This window comes from Neltuma alba, unplaced genomic scaffold (assembly GCF_004799145.2).
Source record: "Neltuma alba isolate B1F8T4 unplaced genomic scaffold, ASM479914v2 tig00012754_pilon, whole genome shotgun sequence".
In the NCBI taxonomy this organism is placed as follows: domain Eukaryota; kingdom Viridiplantae; phylum Streptophyta; class Magnoliopsida; order Fabales; family Fabaceae; genus Neltuma; species Neltuma alba.
In genome coordinates, this window is record NW_021637168.1 from 45,383 (window position 1) to 64,816 (window position 19,434).

At 35.0% G+C, this 19,434-nt stretch overlaps 1 protein-coding gene across 2 annotated transcripts; it reads right to left on the bottom strand.

Moving 5' to 3' along the window:
• Positions 1-8,102: 8,102 nt before the first annotated feature.
• On the bottom strand, positions 8,103-18,914 carry LOC114730666 (endoplasmic reticulum metallopeptidase 1). Of its 2 annotated transcripts, none has more exons than XM_028917773.1 (14): positions 18,867-18,914; positions 17,904-18,267; positions 16,542-16,780; positions 15,573-15,729; positions 15,035-15,112; positions 14,463-14,537; positions 14,215-14,334; positions 13,046-13,210; positions 12,365-12,887; positions 12,123-12,279; positions 11,694-11,803; positions 10,569-10,681; positions 9,096-9,453; positions 8,103-8,656 (listed from the first exon to the last, which is right to left on the bottom strand). In XM_028917773.1, the coding sequence occupies exons 2-14, from the start codon at positions 18,237-18,239 to the stop codon at positions 8,322-8,324; spliced, it is 2,766 nt and encodes a 921-aa protein (XP_028773606.1). In that variant the 5' UTR covers positions 18,240-18,267; positions 18,867-18,914; the 3' UTR covers positions 8,103-8,321. The 2 variants fall into 2 exon arrangements, with proteins under 2 accessions (XP_028773606.1, XP_028773607.1); XM_028917774.1 differs by lacking the exon at positions 18,867-18,914 and adding an exon at positions 18,506-18,592.
• Positions 18,915-19,434: the final 520 nt, after the last annotated feature.

Consider the following 19,434-nt stretch of genomic DNA (forward strand, 5'->3'; position numbering starts at 1 on the left):
TTCTAGCAAATGCCGATGGATGTTTTGAACATCAAATGAGTCTTGGGGATGATGGGCTTCTATGCCGTATCATCCATTGTTTTTTTTTTTTGCTAAAGCATAGGTATCTTCTATTAGAAACAATCTTATTGAGGCACTGTCGGGCACTAAATATGGACACATCTCTCAGTGGGGATTCGAACCTTGGTTCACCACGTTATGAGGGACTAACCTCTTTCACTAGACCCAACCCCTATTGGTTCATCCATTGTTAATTGAACTAACAGCTTCGTTAATGGGAAGTACTGGCATTATTAGTTCCAAAAAAAAGTATTGGCATTGTTAGTGGGAAAGCACTTAGGGAGAATTACAATCAAGTCTCATAAAAGAAAAAAATTACAAAATAAGTTCCAAAAGTTGTCATTCTCTACTGTAGGACTTGTCATTTCAGATTGTTTAGGTTGTTATTGAGATCTTTTAGTAATTATTTCTCTTATGTTATGTGGGACTTAATTGTAATTCTTCCAAAAACTTATATCAAATTATTTATATTCATCATGTCAAGTTCTCTAATCACACATAGTCAGGTCATATGTCCTTTTTTGTTTCATATGGATTGGTAATTAAATAATATTAAATGTCTTTTTTGTTGAAAAAAGTTTAGATGAGTTAAGTCTCGGGAGCTCATCAAAGCCAATATATGCCTAAATACTATTAAATGTTAACATTTTAAAAATAGGGTACATGATCATGTCTAATTAAAGAACTTGACATAATGAATACAAGTAACTTGATATAAGTATTGTCTATTAATAGTGTAAACATTAACCATTCCATAAAAAAAAAAACTATAAGGACTCATTCAAAATTTGATAAAATTATAAGGACTGCTAGATTAAATTTCTCCAAAAATTACTTGCACACGTGTTTTTGCAAAAATTTGGGGGGCAAAAAGATAAGTCTAAAAATGTTGCAAATTACACATTCCTGTTTTTATTATAAAAATCTCTTGCATATTTTATTAGATAAAATTGTCTAAAAGCATTGTTTCACTACTACAAAAAAGTTCATTTTCATCTGAAATTGAAAACAGACGCATATGGGAGCCCATACTCATCAGTTGGGACAAAACAGACGAATATTGGCTCCCACATTCGTCTGGTATACGGACCAGACGAAAAAGGTAGCCCATATTCATCTAGTCGGTCAGACCAGACGAATATGGGCCTCCTATACGGACCAGACGAATATAGGAGGCCCATATTCGTCTGGTATATGGACCAGACGAATATCTGAGCCCATATTCATCTAGTCCGACCAACCAGACGAATATGGGCTCCCCTTTTTGTCCCCCCGCCCCTTACTCCCCTTCATTTTCACCCTCGTCTTTCATCAGTTCGTCCCTCAGCTCTCCCACAAGTCGACACCCTCACTGTCTCCAAAACCCCACACTCTCCCCTCAACTTGCCATCTGCATCCCTAGCCCCCCTGTCCCCCCATCTCCCGTCAAGTGGCCCCACCTGTCCCCAACTCTGGCATGGTCCCCCTAGGCCCTCCCCCCGTGTCTCCACTCCCCTGTCTCCACCCCTGAACACCCTTGCCCCCTCGACCCTACGCCCGCCCCCCCAACCAAACCCACTCGACCCCACCCCCACTCGCCATAACCCCACCCCAACCCGACCCCGTCCAACTCCCCGTAATCCCACCCCCAACTCCCGTAACCCCACCCAACGTTTTTTTTTCACTCACATTTTTTGTGTGTTTCTAGCTCACTTGTGGGTGGTCTGCAGCTCTCTTCATTTTGCATTCTTCACTTCATAAGTAAGTATGATATCTTTTTAAAGATTAATTGATCATATATGTTGCTTATTGTTGTTTGATGAACTGTTGTTGGGATTAGGAGTCTAGCTTGTGATTGCATTGTAATTTAGATTTTTAAGTAACCTGTGGGTAAGACAGATGCATGTATAATCAATAGAATGAAATTGATGAGTTTTTGATTTTCTGTTATTTAGATCTTTGTTTTCATGATATCTATGAGTTATAAAGAATGAGTTGTTTTAAATATTTTGTTGTAGTAGTTATGGTGTTTGATGAAATGGCTATCTGTATGAATTATATGAACTTGTGTAGGAAACAATTAATAATGATATTAGATTAAATAAATTGGTGCATTTAAATAGAAAAATATATCTTTTATTTATTGAAAAAAATATTTTTGGATGATGTATTTTATTTGTGCCAATTAATAAAATTTTCTTATGTTAAATTTTAGCTAATATTTTCTTATATATTAACAGAATGGATCGTAATTGGATGAGTGCTTTGAGAACATCTAAGGAATATGAGGACGGGGTAGAAGAATTTATTAATTACTAAAAAGAATGCTTATGACAAAAGTGGAAAGTATTTTTGCCCCTGTGTTAATTGTTTAAATGAGAGACGTTTGACTATTGATGGTTTAAGGGATCACTTATTTTGTGAGGGGATAAATTTTTGATATATAAGATGGATATGGCATGGCGAAAGAGGAACAATGCCATTAGTTGAAGAAGAGGAAGTGGTGGGTGGATTCAATGATAGAATGCATGATATGATTCATGATGTTGGCCAGGGGTTCTCCGCACAATCGCATATAAATGATAGCTTGCAAAGTGATGCAGAAATAGCTTTATACCCTGGGTGTTCTACGTATACACGGTTGACAGCTGTATTGAAGTTATTCAATTTAAAGGCAACTAATGGATGGACAAATAAAAGTTTTACGGAATTACTTCAATTGTTGGATGATATGCTTCTCGCTGATAATGTTATTCCAAATAGTGTCTATGAGGCAAAGAAAATCTTGTCTCAGATGGGAATGGGCTATGAAAAGATACACGCTTGTCCTAATGATTGCATATTATACAAGGAAGAGTATGTTGATCTTAGTGAGTGTCCAAAATGCGGATCTTCACGATATAAAGTGAAAAAGCACAAAGATAGTGATGATGGCGATGCTAATGAGACAACTAAAGGGCAACCTTTGAAGGTACTATGGTATCTTCCAATAATACCACGATTCAAAGGGTTGTTTACTAATGCAACAGAGGCAAAAAAGATGACATGACACGTTGATGAGAAAATATCATATGGAAAATATCTTAGGCACCCTGCTGATTCTCCCTAATAGAAGAAAATAGATGAAATGTATCCAGAATTTGGTAGTGAGCCAAGAAATCTTCGTCTTGGGCTTTGTACAGATGGAATTAATCCTTACGGTACTCTCAATAGCACACATAGTACACGGCCAGTTTTGCTTGTGATTTACAACTTACCTCCCTGGTTATGCATGAAGTGCAAGTACATGATGTTGTCTATGATGATATCAGGACCAAAACAGCCGGGGAACAATATCGACGTCTACTTCGCACCTTTGATTAAAGACTTGAAGAAATTGTCGGAGGAAGGTGTAGATGTGTTCGATGCACATAAACAAGAGTCCTTTAAGCTGCATGCAATTATCTTCACAATGATAAATGATTTTCCTGCCTATGGAAACTTGTCAGGATACAGTGTAAATGGACATAAAGCATGTCCTATATATGAAGCGGACACACACTACCACCAACTTAAGCATGGAAGGAAAACAGTTTATCTTGGTCATAGGAGGTTTCTCGATCGATTCCACCCATACGTAGATTGAAAAAGGTTTTTAATGGTACACCAGAACATGGATTGGCTCCAAAGCCATTAACTGGAGAGGAAGTTTATTGTAAAGTGGAAAGGATTGATGTCGTGTTTGGTAAGAATAAAAAGATTATAGGAGAGAAGAACATTTGGAAAAAAAAGTCCATATTTTTGATCTTCCATATTAGTGTAATCTTGATGTTAGACACAGTTTTGATATGATGCATATGAAGAAAAACATTTGTGATAGCCTTATTGGTACTCTTTTGCACATACCAGAAAAAACTAAGAATGGAATCAATGCTAGACTAGACTTGGCTGAAAAGGGAATAAGAGAACGGTTACATCCGCAACTAAAAGAGGGTGGTAAGAGGGTTTATTTGGAGCCAGCAGCACACAAATTGTTGAAAGCAGAGAAAACTAGCTTGTATCGATGTTTGCATAACATTAAGGTGCCACAAGGTTATTCTTCTAATATGAAAAAGCTTGTCTCGATGGACGATTTAAAGTTAGTTGGGATGAAATCTCATGATTATCATGTATTGATGCAGCAACTATTACTAGTGACTATTCGAGGTATTATGAAAGATGATGTGAGAAACACAATAACTAAACTGTGTATTTTTTTCAATGCTATCTGCAGCAAAGTTATTGACACTGAAAAGTTAGATGAATTGGAAAAAGAGGGGTATGTTATTCTGTGTCAACTAGAAATGTATTTTCCTCCAGCATTTTTTGATATCATGGTACATTTGATAGTGCATTTAGTAAGAGAGGTAAGGATCTGTGGTCTTGTATATCTAAGATGGATGTATCTATTTGAGATATTCATGAAAGTCTTAAAGGGTTATTTTAAGAATCCTTATCGACCTGAGGCATCAATTGTTGAAAGATATGTAGCTGAAGAGGCCATAGACATTAAAGGATATCTATCTGGAGTGGAAGCGCAATTAAGACTTTGCTGGCAGCTGCAACTAGGAAGTTAGACCATCCTGATCAAGTGAGAGGGTTATCAAAGACAGTTGGTTTAACCCAATATTTTGGTTCCGGTTCACAAAGCTCTACAGACAGAAGTGTCCCAAGTGCTGACCTGATGGACAAAATTCGAGCACAAGTTCGTGAAGAGATTATGACAAGTGATGAGGTTTGTCAATTCTTCAAAAATGAGTTTATGTTCGACATTCAGGAGGAGATGAGGTCTTTGGTCTCAAGCATGCAAATTGGGCAATTTCAACCACAAGAACGTACACCTCAGGTATATAATTAATCACAACATAATTATTTTGTTTTGAATTTTGTCAACATTGTTTCCATTTAATTCCATTCTTTCATTTGTATCATGGTCTCAGAATTCTCCAGCCTATGGCAGCACAAAAGGGAGTTTCAATCCACAAGTGCCATCAGTTCCGTTTGACCCTAGTCCCCACTAAATAATGGAGAACCTTGTGTTCTCTATTTAGATAACCCAAATATGCATGTTGTTGCCAATGCCATTAGATATATAAGGGGTCTAAAATTCATAATCAAAAAATCCCAGCGGACTCGGTCAAAATGACGGTTACGGCTGTTCGAGAGGAGGAGGTAGATGTAGATTTGCCGTTTCCCAGTGACGAGGTTGGCAAGCTAGGTGAAGCAAAAGGGCATTTTATTTTATGGCCTAAAAGACTCATTGACGTCATATCTCCAATGGTACAAAACACAAGCATTTTCTGATTTCTCTTTCACATACTTTTTATGTCACTTATTTTTATTGTATTTTTCTATTAGGACGTTGAAGATGCTACTAAATTTTCCTGTTTGGCACAACTGTATTATATTTATGAATCAGTTAACAAAGTCAATATACAAATGCCTAGTAGGATTGTGGGAGAGCAAATCACATATCATTTTGGATTGGACCAGAGAGATCTCAAGGACTTTCTATCCCTGGATCAGCTAGACATTGCATGGATTCAACTGGCAATAATGTGATTTTATTTTATGATTTATATTTTCTAATTGCTCATTTTTACTTATATGTATGAATTAATTTTTGTTTTGTATCAAATTTATGATAGCTACTTTCACAACTTCTGCGCTTCTACGGGAAAGGAACATTTGTATGGATTCATGTGTCCAGCCGCTTTGCAACCTTTGAAGAATAATATTGATAGCCTGGTGAGATACGTGGATAATACCATTGTAGACACTCTCTTACCTTGTTATTTTGCTCCAATTATCGAAAAGTAAGTAGCTTATATCTATATTTGCATATTTATATCTATTTAATTTTCAAAGAATCTTTATTGGTTTTCCTTCTTTTTATATTTCAGTGGACATTGGTCGTTGTGCATTCCTTGTCCCAGAGATAACGTCATTTACTGGTTTGATTCATTGGTCATCCCCCAAGCAAGGAAATGAAACATATCTTCGACACGTAAGTTTTGTGGTCAAATATATTGTTTTCCTACTTCATTAAGTTGTTCTAATCCCTAGTCATTTCTATTTTGTCATAGGGCTTTTAAAACGTATTATATACGGGGAGGGAAACGCGAGGGGAAAAATGACAAGACTGTTTGGCACAAACCAAAAGTAAGCATATTTTCAATTCTTTAATATCATCAACTATATATATACATATTCATATTCACTTTGATTTTACAGTGTCATCGACAGTCAGGAAGTGCAGAGTGCGGATATTATATTATATGTTTCATATATGAAATTATTGAGTCTGAATGTATTCAAAATTTTGAGATGGTAATAATTCATTTGATTATGATTATTTGCTTTTTTCTATTGAATTATTTTTCTTTTAATTCTCTTATTTTGATGAATTCAATCTTCTTATTTATATAACTTACAGATCTTTGATGATAAAAACTGTTATAATAATGAAGAGATTGATGCTATCCGAGATCGTTTGGCGGGGCAATTTCTTCAAGAGTTTTACACTCAAAATGATACATGAGGTTACCGGCTTAGATGGTATTGAAGTTTCTTGGATTATTATGATTTTTAAAACATGTTAGAATGTTACTAGGATTGTGTATATGTTCTTGGAATGGATCTGAATCTCTTGAATTATTATGTAATGATGTTATTAGGATTGTGGATTATGGAATAGATCTTAATGTGTAGAATTTGGCTGTACTTTATGTTTTGAAAAATTTTCAGGATTTTCTGTAAAAAAAATTCGGGAAATTTCACATTTGTACCTTTTTTTTATGCAAAATTTTCGTCTATTCATCTTGAACAAACAAAAATAGTAGGGTTAATTAATCCGCAAGTCCTTATAGTTTCAACCAATTTTGAATTAGGTCCTTATAGTTTTTTTTCTTTTTATCAGGTCCTTATACTTTTATTTATTTTTAATTAGGTCCTCGCATTTATTTTTCTTTTTATTAAGTCCTTATAATTTCACTAAAATTTTAATCAGGTCCATCTAGTTTTAATTTTTATTTATGAATTAAATATAAACTTAATTAAATAAATTAATACTGAAATATAAAATATTAATAATTATATAATAAAAGATAAGTAATATAATTAATTAATTAAGGAAAAAAATTTTAAACAATTAATTTTTTTTGCTAAAAAAATAAAATTATTATAATAATTCATTATGTTTAGAATATTATTGTTTATAAACTAATATTACATAATATATACTATTTTATGTTTATAGAATAGTACTATTAGAATTTATAAAATAAAGAATAAAAAATTCAGGGACTTACTTAAAAATAAGGTGATCTTATAAGGACTTGATAAGAAGAAAAATAAATGCAAGGACCTAATTAAAAACAGGTGAAAGTATAAGGACCTGATAAAAAGAAAAAAAAATTATAGGGACCTGATTCAAAATTGGTTGAAACTATAAGGACTTGCAGATTAATTATCCCAAAATAGTACACTATATTCGTCTGTTCATCTTGAACAGACGAATATGGTACACTATTTTCGTCTGTTAAGTTGAATAGACGAATATATTACATTATATTCGTCTATTGGTAAACAGACGAATATTCAGTTTCTATCTACGTCTCCTTCATTTACGTCCCCCTCAAAACAGACAAGAAAAGACCTGTAGAACAGACGAAAATGACCTTTTTTCTAGTAGTGTTTTTTCCATACTTCCTAAATTAATTAAGCAAATTTCTCTCACAAATATTTTACGAAAATCAGCTAATTTTAGCTATCTTTGTTAAGTGACGTAAAATGGGTGAGTGGAATTTATATAAAAAGACCTCCAGAGCAATTAGAATATTTGTACAGAAGAAAATCTATGCCCTGCAACCTGACTCTTGAGAGCACATGCCTATGGTTCATGGCAGTACATGCTCCTCTGATTTTCGACTCTTTAGCCGAATGGTGCTAAACCTCGTCACCACTGTCAAGTAATTTTCTAGCACATGATGAAAATCCTTACGATTTTTATTTAGGAGAGACTCTGTAAGTTGAGCACCAACAGGTTCTATTTTTAACAGTTGAATTGGTTAAAACGTGAGCTTTAAGTACATCAGTTGTTTCAACATTAAAACTTAATTGCTTTTTACACAACCCAGAAGAAAAGTTGACACTATAGATTAAATTCCCATGACCACTAAAATGAAGATTTTATTAGTGTTTATTTCACGACCATGACTATAGTATGTCAACCAAATAAAGTTCTCTCTTCAATCTCGAGTAAGCTAAAAGTTAACAGGAAGGTCTCTGAAGAAGGCAAAGGTACGGGGAGAAGTAGATTTCCCAAACAAGGAACACCAACGAGGAAGCTTCATCAATATTCTTTCGGTTATGTCTGTCGTTTTGTCCACATCTGTCCTTAGTTTCAGAAGAGGCCTTTGTTCTTTCCTAACCCCATCAAAAACATCCTTAGATGTCTGAGTTGAACATGTTCTTCTCCAGTGCAGATCCAGATCAAACAATGTTGGTGAATTCTTTCCTCCTGAAAACTGGATGATATGCCAACCATCCACGCCGCCCTTTTTGCCCGCTCGGATTAATTCTTCCGAGTTCTCAGTATCTGAGTATAGAAGTGGGGGACACAGAGATTGACATTAAATAAAGACACCAATCCAGGAATATGAAAAAAAACTAAAAGGACTTAAGGCTACAAACATGTATCTTTGACTCATTGAGAGCTGAGCTTTTCAAACCTTGGCACTTTCCCTGCATCCTTATACACTCTAATGATGGAATTTCCATAATGATTTTCTTTTTTTTTTTTCTTTATTTGGTAAAGTGCAGCGTTTGAGACGATGTAGAGAAAGTTGCAGTAGAGATTCAAAATCCATTTCTTTTCACCTAAGATGGATACTGATTTTATCTAACGACTGAAAATCTCTAGATAAAGATAAAACTTCAAGGGTAGAAAGGCTCAACTTCTCATAAAAGCATGAATGTGAGGGTAATATAGACAGATTAAGAAAACAGTAGGCTTGTAAAACAAAAAGGCAACGCACCTGTAAACTTGAAATCTTCTATTTCTTCTGTATTAATTGCAAGAACCCAGCGGACGGAACCCTTGGTATCGATTGAAACTCGGGTAGCCCTTTGATCGCCTTTAGCATCACTATCGACATGGAGTTTAGGAATTTCTGACTCACTCCAGCCACCTTCAGTGTCGTTGTACGTCCAGCAACCATATTTGACAGAGAAAGTCACAAAATCAACTTGTTTGTCTCTCCCACACACAAAACCTTCTTGAATCTGTTCTACCTCCTTCATCAACTTTCCAGGAGTAGTAGAAAATAATGACACATATGATATATTCTGTTTCCCTTCAGCAAAGTTTCCTGTTGCATCTACAACATGTACAACCTGAAATATATCCCCAAAACAAATGTACAATGTGACAAGCATAACATATGAGAGAATATGTTGTGTTTTACATTCAAATATTAACTAAAGCAATCAACTGATTGTTAAAACGATGAATAGCGTGCGTTAAATGTCTGCTTCACTAATATCTTGAATACTTTCATAACATTCCAAGGCTAATGTTAGGATTAAGTTGATAATTTCAATTTCAAAATGTCAGCTTAATTCCAATAATAGACCTAGAAAAGAAAGTATATCTAAATATAGACGACATAAAATTGCTCATCATTTTAGTTTTCACATAATTGTATTTTTTTGACAATAGGACCAACAAACAACCATAGATCATGAAGGTTAATGGTAACTGAACAAACAACGAGAGTTGAATAAGACACTTTAAACTGTTCAGGTACAAAGTGATTGAAGCTCACACCATAGACGGGTAAACTACATACTTAATCATCAATTAGGGATGGAATTACACAGTTGAGACTTGAGAAGTAAATTAAGATTCTTCAACGCCCTTAGAACAGAAACAATTTAGGATCTAATTACTCCTGCTAATGTTTTCAGCATAGTGATAACTAGGGAACCAGTAAAAGCTTGGACCTTTGAGAAATAGTAACAGTAGTCAACAAGCTTCCAAAATTAGTGCAGCAATATCTTTTAACTGATGGTCCAAAAAGAGAGTGATGAAATAGTTTGATAACCATGTGACAGGTATTGAGAAACTACAGATTTTCACATGCAAATGTTTGTTTAGTGTCATGAAATTCGGTAAATGCAGAAAAAATGTTTTCCAATTTTATCTTTTACTATGTCTTTTAGCAGTAGTTGAAACAGATTAAAAAAAAAGGTTAATACGTTTGTCATATTTTCAGTACAAGATATGGAAAGTTAATGAACGAAATCAAGCAGCACATACTCATACACACGGAAGAAGACCAACTGTAGACAGATCCAGCGTTATACATGTCATTCAAAATTAGTGATAGTATATAGGCATCATGAATAATGCAAGCCAGGACAGTTCCGCAAAAAACAGAATTCAGGTAACTACTTGTAAATTTAGTACCAAAAAACATTGAAGAATACAGGTGAGAATGGGCATTTACATTTACAGCTCTTGCAGTGTCTTCAGTAAATGGCGGGACAGCACCAGATAATACAAGTGCTAAAGATACGCTGAACAGCATCATACTTCCTAGGATGATTGGCCTTTTAGCACCTGCATGCGAATAGATAGTAAGGTATGTAATAACAAGCATCGCTAAACAAAGATTTTTCTTTTAAATATCTACTGGTACATGAATGTAGTAGGTAAGAGGAAGAAAGTGAGAAAGAGAGAGAGGAAAGAGATGTACAAGAGAAACAGAGCGATGGATGTGAGAGAGAGATTGAATAGTGCTAATCTGTCATTAACAGTCAAAACTGAATTATAATAGTCATACTCTTAGTATTTATAGACTCCTCCTGCGAACAGTGATTAACGACCTATTCTTGTCATATCCTTTTTCTCCCCCAACCTTGTCATATCAACATCTTCCTTTTCAAGGAAAGGCATTTTATTCTACAACTCTTCCTTTACAAAATAAGGGGCAGAAGGTTTTGGAACATTAAAATAATGATATTTCAAAGTTGAGAACCTCAGGATCCCTGAATATTGCTTATTAAAGTCTTCGCTTCTTAGCACATCTAAATAATAGACTCAAACGTGGTTAATCTAATAGCAATGAATGCAGATTCTAATGTGCCATTTATCGATGCCTTTTTTGACAACTTTTGACCAAGCATTTCAGAGCCTAAGGGTAATGGAATTTCCCCCCTGGATTACAGGTAATTTTACAGCATGGTTGTTTTACAAACTAGGTATCCATTCATTAGTTTGGATCACTTGAAAATTCTAGAAGGCCACATAAAGCTATTGAAAGGAAATGTATCTTCGTGGGCACTAAGTTTTTAACAGATATTTTACATGTCAAGAGTCCAAATCAAAGTAATCTTCATCGTAAGATCATCTCAATTTAATCATTTCACATGTTGTAAACATCAACTCCTCCTCTTTCTTCACTCCCCCCCCCCGGGGGGCACTTCAAGAGATCTATAAGCTCAAACAGTATGCCTTACAAGCAATCCTTCAAAATTATAACATTCGGTTCAACCAATAAATTATCTAACTCATTATCATGGAAAGTAAGACATGAACGCTGATTGCAAAATATTTATGCAGTAAATAAAACCTGAAATATGAACATAGGCTAGGAGATACACTAGGGTCAAGGACAAGAGAGCAGCAATAAATCCGGCAATCACAAAATTCCCCAGCCATTCAGGTGTACCACCAGGATTCCTGCATCAAGTTACATAATGGATGGTGAAAATATAATTGGTGATTATTAATGAAATGGGAACATGCAGCAGGGTCCACAGCAAATTGATGGTTGTGGTAGCCATAAGGCTACTCCAAAATCAAAACGTGATGCGCATGAAATTTCCATTAAAAATGTGGCTCTGATGTTCTAATATTTACCACAAATTAGCTGTGACAGGCAGACTATTAAAAACTAATCTAAAAACAAAATGAAGTGCCAGCAGCAGTTCTAAGCAATAGACAAATCTTTCACGCAGATCAAATTTCTACATTGATCAGGAAAGAGATTGAGGTTTACCTATCAAGACGGACCATACTGCCTATGACGATACCAGCCAGCCGGATAAATGTGCCAGCAGAAATTAAAACTGGAGCAGCTAACCCTAGAAGCAAGGTTGCCAATTTGAGTGGCTTTGGCAACCTTGCTGGGGTTAGAGTTGCTTCAAAAAAGCCATCTGGAATTTAAACCAAGATTGAGTAAAAGGAACAAAAATTATGTTTCAACTCAAACAAGGACAACAAGGAAGCAGAGATGGTTACATGCAAATGCTGGTGAGATTAACCAAACAAGAGCCAAGTAAGACGACCCTATTTTATAATAGCTCCCCAAAATGAGAAGAATAAGCCACTGAAAAGACCCGGCTTTGTAGAGCCACCTTTCAGCCTCTACCTTGACAATTTCAACTTGAATAGCCCGGGACAGTTGTTTTCTCCTTGATTGTGCGCCCAAGAGATATTTTTGAACTAGAAGATAACCCAAATGTTGACCTGTCAATGATCCAAGAAAAGCTGGTGCAGCAAATAATCCAACCACCAACCATGGGGTTGAAACATATGGCACTGGTGACCACGATATCAAGGATAGAAAAAAGGCTGCCAGGAAACTGAAACCTAGGCCAAACACCCACATCAGGAGAACACTCAAACATGACAAGGCCAATGAAGCAACAGCCGGAAAACCGCCCATAAGCAATGATGTAGTCCAAATTAGCAGTGATTGCATTATTACTGAATTATGAAGGATATTTGCAAATTTTTGATGGTAAACGACCATGTATGTTCCCTGAAAGAATCATACAATTACTGAGTTATGATATCAAGAGAAGCAGCACGCTACTACAGCTACCTCAGAAGAAACGATTTATAAATAATAAAGCCAATAGTGGAGATGTAATTGGAATAATGAAGAAGATCGACAAAGCCTTCGCAGCAATGAAGTACCAGGATGTCAAAATATATGGCATTGTTTTGACTTATTTCTTCTTCTGCTTCTGTTGTATTGCTTCTGGGAAACTGAGGAGATGCAGCAATATGAAGCAGGAAAGCAAGCATATTTTCCCCTAAATGTTGAAGAGATCCTTTCTTTAAGAGCGCCAGTTTGTCATTCTGCAAAAGGAAAACAAATTATACTCTAAGCATTAGAACCCCATATTAATGCCTCCTAGACATCTCTCCAACCCCACCTGCTTTGTTTCAATATCATAAACCAAAATCAATATATTTTAAGCAATTATTTAAATGTGAAGTTTAAAATGGGCCAGCTTTGACAAGAAATTAATCAAACTCTATTTTTAATAAATTATTCGGAAGTTTCAACAGCAGGAAACTATACATCTTTACTCATTTAAAAGTTTTTCCTTTTACTTCTCTCCTATCTCGTAACAAATTAAATGTTGGGATGTTTTGCTGGTGACTTGCTTTAGCACCGGCTCAGTTTTCTTCCGATTAGGTGATTGATCACATAGAAGTAATCATTAATTAAGATCACAAAAGAAATGTAACAGATAGCACCATCTACAGTAACCATCATCCATATTCCATGCATATTTTACCAGAGAAAGACAGATATGCACTATTGCAGGATTATTTAGAACAGAAAGCTGCATATAAAAATAAACATGCATATTGCCTTGCTGTCACAATTATTCAAATTGCATCTGCCTAGTTGCAAATGAAAGGACTTCTCTTCTGCTTCCACCTTCCAATGGGCCGAAATACGAATATGTTTTGCAATCTAGCACTAGAATAGACACCTGATTTATTAAATGAAGTAACATTACATTTAGAGACAATGAAAGGAAGAAAAGACTTCCTCTCTAACTAAAAGATGTAGCTCGCAAACAATACAATAATCTTATCCTAATTAGATAGAACACAATATAATCCTAAAAGTATTGAAACATTATAAAAAAAATAACTAAAAAAATAGGCCTTAATTAAAAAAAACAAAGTTCCCATAAATAACTCAATAAATTAACACCAATATCCAACAGTTGCTTTAGTAATTTTTCAGCTGGCACATTACGATTTTCCATGAAGGTGCTAGGTAATAAAATACAAAACAGACACTCGTCCAGGAATCTTGTTAAAAAGGAAGGATAGAAAGAAACCTTCGTATGATAAACTGCAGTGTTATCTACATATGCAAAATCAAGGCCAGAAAGGCCAGCAACTTCTTTGTACACCTGGAAGTCTGTTGCAGATTTTATGGCTCCTGAGGAAAAAAGGTCCTGCAGTATTAATGTTGAAGATAATCAAAAAGAATTCTGAAAGCATGTAGAAGAAGTAAATCAATCAATGATAAAAAAAAGAGTAACATAATACAAATTAATAGGAATTAGGAAATAAACATAAAAACCTGCGCTATAGTCTGCCCAGATGGGTATTTTGCTACTGAAGCAAACCTCTCAATAGCCCATGGATGAGGACCAGCCTACTAAATGCAAAGTCAATAGTGATAAATAATGAACTTGAAATTATTATTGGACTCAGAAGAAAAAAACAAGTAGCAGAAAGAATGAGATATTGATGTCAAAGTATTGAAAAACTTAAATTTTCAGATTCTATGAATAAAGAAGAAGCAAAATTTATTTCTGTAAAATACTTTATTTTGGACTGGTTAGGTGATTTAAAATACAAGTATTTCATAATTCTGAATCACAAATAAATAAATAAATTGTTGATGCAACCAAAAAACGTGTCCCTCACATTATTTTACTAGTAAAATCCATTGAAGAAGTACAACTATAGACACAATTCAAATCCACTGAGGAAGATGATTAACCCAGACAAAGCAATTAAAGTAGAAAAGATATTTCTTGTTCTGTTGATATTTCATCAGTTGGAATCAACCATACATAGCCAAACAGTACGATAGTGCAATATGAATGCTACCAGTAAATTGTGACCAGTAATTACTAATCAACAGACCTGAAATATACCAGATTTCCCTCCAATGCCCATGGCCTCCAGATCAATAGCCATATGAACAGTTTTACTCCAAGGATGCTGCATTCATAAATTTATTCTTACTGGCAAGATAATGATTACTCCTCAAAAAGATGTGATTCAAAATTAAAATACCAGAAAACCAATATACTAAAAATAATGGAAGAGCAACTCCTAAGATCGAAACAGAAAAGGAAAATGAAGAAGTTGAAATTCAGTTGGGGATAATGAACATCTGCTCCCCGTTTTGAGGAGTAGTATTAGTCATTGTAGCTGTTAGGCCCGTTATCCTCAGGGATTTGTCCTTATGGCCTGATTCCATGGGACTAAGTCAACTTAGCTTCCCATTTTATTCCTTGATTTTGTACGTTCAATAGATCTATATGGTTTATTATTATTATTATTATTATTATTATTGCCACCGTCACAATTTTATGTAGAAGACTGTCAAAAGTCCAAACCAACGGAGAAGCAGATACAGAAACAAAAGTTAAGGTTGCAACAACAAATAATTCCAAACCTGGGTTATAAAGCTGTGAGCACCACTCAGACCCTCCTCCTCCCCGGTATTAAATAAAAATATTATAGCTTTCTTCAATCCATGAGCCCATTGAGAAATCCCACGTGCAAGTTCCATCATAACAGCTATGCAGGAACTGCAATCTCCAGCGCCTTCTCTGTTACAACCATGCCAAACCTTAATACAGTGTCTTAACATATCATTATCTTGCTAAAGCCTAAATGTAGATGCAAAAGCCTTAAGAATAATTCATTTTACTTTATCCACAAACTTATGAAGCGTCACGCAAATAGTGACAATTTTTATATAGGGCCCTTATTTGTCCCAGAGGCACTCGTTCTTAAAGTCAAAAACCTCAAAACCTTCATACTTTAAATGAGGTAATATGATCTTCTATCTTTCTCCTTGAAATACAGAATTTTAACAGCATCCCTAAGCATGATTCCATCTCCCATCTCTTGTGCGGGAAAGAAAAAGTTAAAAATTACTTAGTTGGGCTACATAAGTGCTTTTTTAGATAGGCATACATACAAATCTATACTTGCTGAGATGCATAATGTATTCATACCATTATGTGGGATCACAAAATTTATTTTGTTAAAGATCATTTCAACTCAAAAGCCGAAGTTGTTGGGCAGCAACCCAGTGATAATTTTATTATAATCTTGAAGACATCCCCTCAGGCAAATGCCTTCTGCGCTTGAACCTTTAATTATAGACAATGCAACACCGACCATACATGGTTCTGAAACATTAATTAAGAGAATGGGTGGCCACAAGGATCAAATTCCTGACAAGGTTTGAAAATTTGTCAAGGACCATTCCAGCTCAAGCTTAAAGCAATTAAATGAAGTCCCATGAATAAATTCTATCATAATCTCTAACATGTTTCAATAATAGGAAATTTTAAAATTATAATATCGCATTTAACAGCATAAATATAAGATCAAATGGACAAAGAAAACATACGTTGAGAAAACAGTATCAATATGAGAAGAAACTAGAATAGATTGCTCTCTTGCTTCAGATACATATTTTGGCGAGATCCTCACTACAACATGTTTCAGGTCTGAATAAACAAGTGTTCTCCCCATAAATAAACCACTGTCCAAACGATTTGCACCAGACTTTGCATGGAAAAAGTCCACTTCAACATCCACTTCCCAGTGAGCCGTTTTCTTAATGGTTTGGCATACTGCCAAAACATACTGAAGTTGGAAGAATGTTAATAAAAATGTAAAGTTAACAAAGCATGGACAAATAAATTACTGCAATTTGTTTAATAGTTTGATGCTGATACCTCAGTCCACAATGTGGAATGAAGGGAGCAATCAAATTTATCATACGCAAAAGAAGGAGACATGGAAATGAAGGACAGATAAGAAAAGAGCAAGCATAAGTCTATGCATTCAGAGTGAGCCAGTTTCAGTGAGAAATAATATATTTAAATTAAATTTTAAAAAATAAAAGTCAGTTCTTAAATTTTGAGATCTCATATGGTCAACCCAAATAACAATAAAATAGTAACTAATTTGCGCTTTCGTTTCATAGTAGGTTCTAGGCTGCAATGCTTTACACCTTATAAGTCGATTTACTTCAAACTAACTATAAGATAGCTTTTGATAGCTGAGGGGTAATACAAACCAGCAGGCAAGTTCTAACTCTATCATTTAAGGCTTTGGTGCTTGAATTTAAGTTTCAGGCCCAGCTTGATTTGAAACATTGAGAAACTAACATTAGTGACTTCATAATCATCAAAAAGATGCTGAAAGGCATGCTATCTGATAACTTTTCAATTCTCAATCCGTCTTACAAGAAGCACTTGGCCTGTACAATGAAAGAAGGCAGCAGAAGGAAGATACTCAACACCCCTTAAGCGAAGTTTTGAGTACAAGTTTTGGAAACCAAAAACAAAAAAAAAAAAGTAAACCCTCCTCCTTATTTGGGGTCCAACCCGGTTCAAATCCAGATTAATCAGTGTTATCAAATACTAAATGGTTTGTCACCATCCGGGGGGGAAAAGAAATCTCCGTTACCAAGTTTGAGAAGATTTTCAACCCATATGTTTCTAAAATAAGAAAGATAACAATCATGAAATCTATGAGTTATTTTCTAATTCCATGTAGGCATGTACTACACTACATTTTAATCAACATGTTAAAATATTTAATAGCAAGAATCTGCACATGGCGAAATAGAAAGATGAAATGAAAAAGAAGATATCAATAACAAAACTGTGCATTTAACTCGTCCAAGCTCCACTGAATAGTGAGATGAACTGAGAAAGAAGGTATCAATATATGGCAAAATTATCTGGGTTGAGAATCCAACCTGCAGGGCAGAATCCAGAGCCTCAGAAGCAACGGGATGTGGGCCCAACTCAGTCAAGGCCTTGACATGCTTCAAGGCTTCAATCTCTGAGAAACCCCTCTTGCCTGCCTGTTCTGCAGTGAGAGGCACAGGCATGTTTTCAAATTGGTATCTATATATTGCTGAACAGCAATACGTGATCACCACGAACAATGTTAGCCACATATAAGAAGACCTCCTTGGGTTTCCAAGATGAAAATTGATTTGGGAATCTTCATCATCAGTAGACGTGCTACTTCCTTCATTACTAGTCGCTGTTTGAAAAGCTGTTGAAGGAGTTTTATGCCTCCTTTGCATTTTATGCAAATTCAACTGAGCAAGCAGCCTATAGAGAAATCAACGACAGAAAATATTAGTTCATCGACCACAGCAAAATATTTTCTGATGGAGATAAAAAAAATTAAGCCAAAACGCAGCAGGAGTAGTAAGCTTTCGTTAATCAGGCATCCAAAATCGATTAAACAAGCAGCTTAAAAAGAGGGGGGGGGGAATTGAATCCTACAATTATGAATTATCAATAAAGCCACAACCAAAGAAGACTATGATGTAGAATATTAACTCACCAATTAATGGAATGACAATTTTCAAATGTGGTTTACAAGTAATGAAAATTGCAGAATGAAAAGTAAGCTTTGGAGAACCCAGTATGCTCTATGCAAAACGTACGGCAAAAACGGAGACTTTACTCAATTGGGTTAATTCCAAGCTTAGAGTAATGAACCATGGACAAAGAAACAATCATGAACAAAAATATGAAACATTCCTTCGCAAATTGAGAGTTTTTTATTACTGAACAAGTGTTTTTTTTTTTTTTGGTCAGATTACTGAACAAGTTAAACGTCAAAAGATGCGTGATACAGCAAAAGAACAAAAGATTACATAACTTGAAAGGATACATACAGAACACAAGTTTCTACATCTCACCAGTAAATTGGAGGGAACGAAATTGAATGATATGGAGTAGAAAGAACGGGGAGTCACTATGTTCGGATCTGTTTGCTGTAAATTGCTAAGCTTCCCAGAGGCGGAACTGTTTCTCCCGCATCTAGGATAGTTTGACTTCTACCAGTCTCTAACGCCAGATAGCTGTTTTTAAATTTTCTGATTAAAAAATTAATTGTAAAAATACGTGAAATTTGTTTAAAGATTAAAAAAAATTTACGTTGAACCGATATAACTTTTTTAATGGTATACAGTTTATTTTTTAACTAGATTCTAACCCCTTTTTAAAAACAATGAGAACTTAGAGATGCACCAAAGTTTGTTATTATCATATCCCACGCCCCAGTAATACTACTTAATACTCTCCGGTCCTTAATATATGACCCAATTGTTGAGTTAGTTTTGATCCTAAAAATATAGATATATTTCTTATATTGATCAATTTTCTCTAAATTACCTCTATGGATACTCCATCAACCATAATCAAGTAGAAGAGGGAGAGGGGGGTATTAAGAAAGATGGTTATGGTATTTTAGGAAAAACGTGTCAT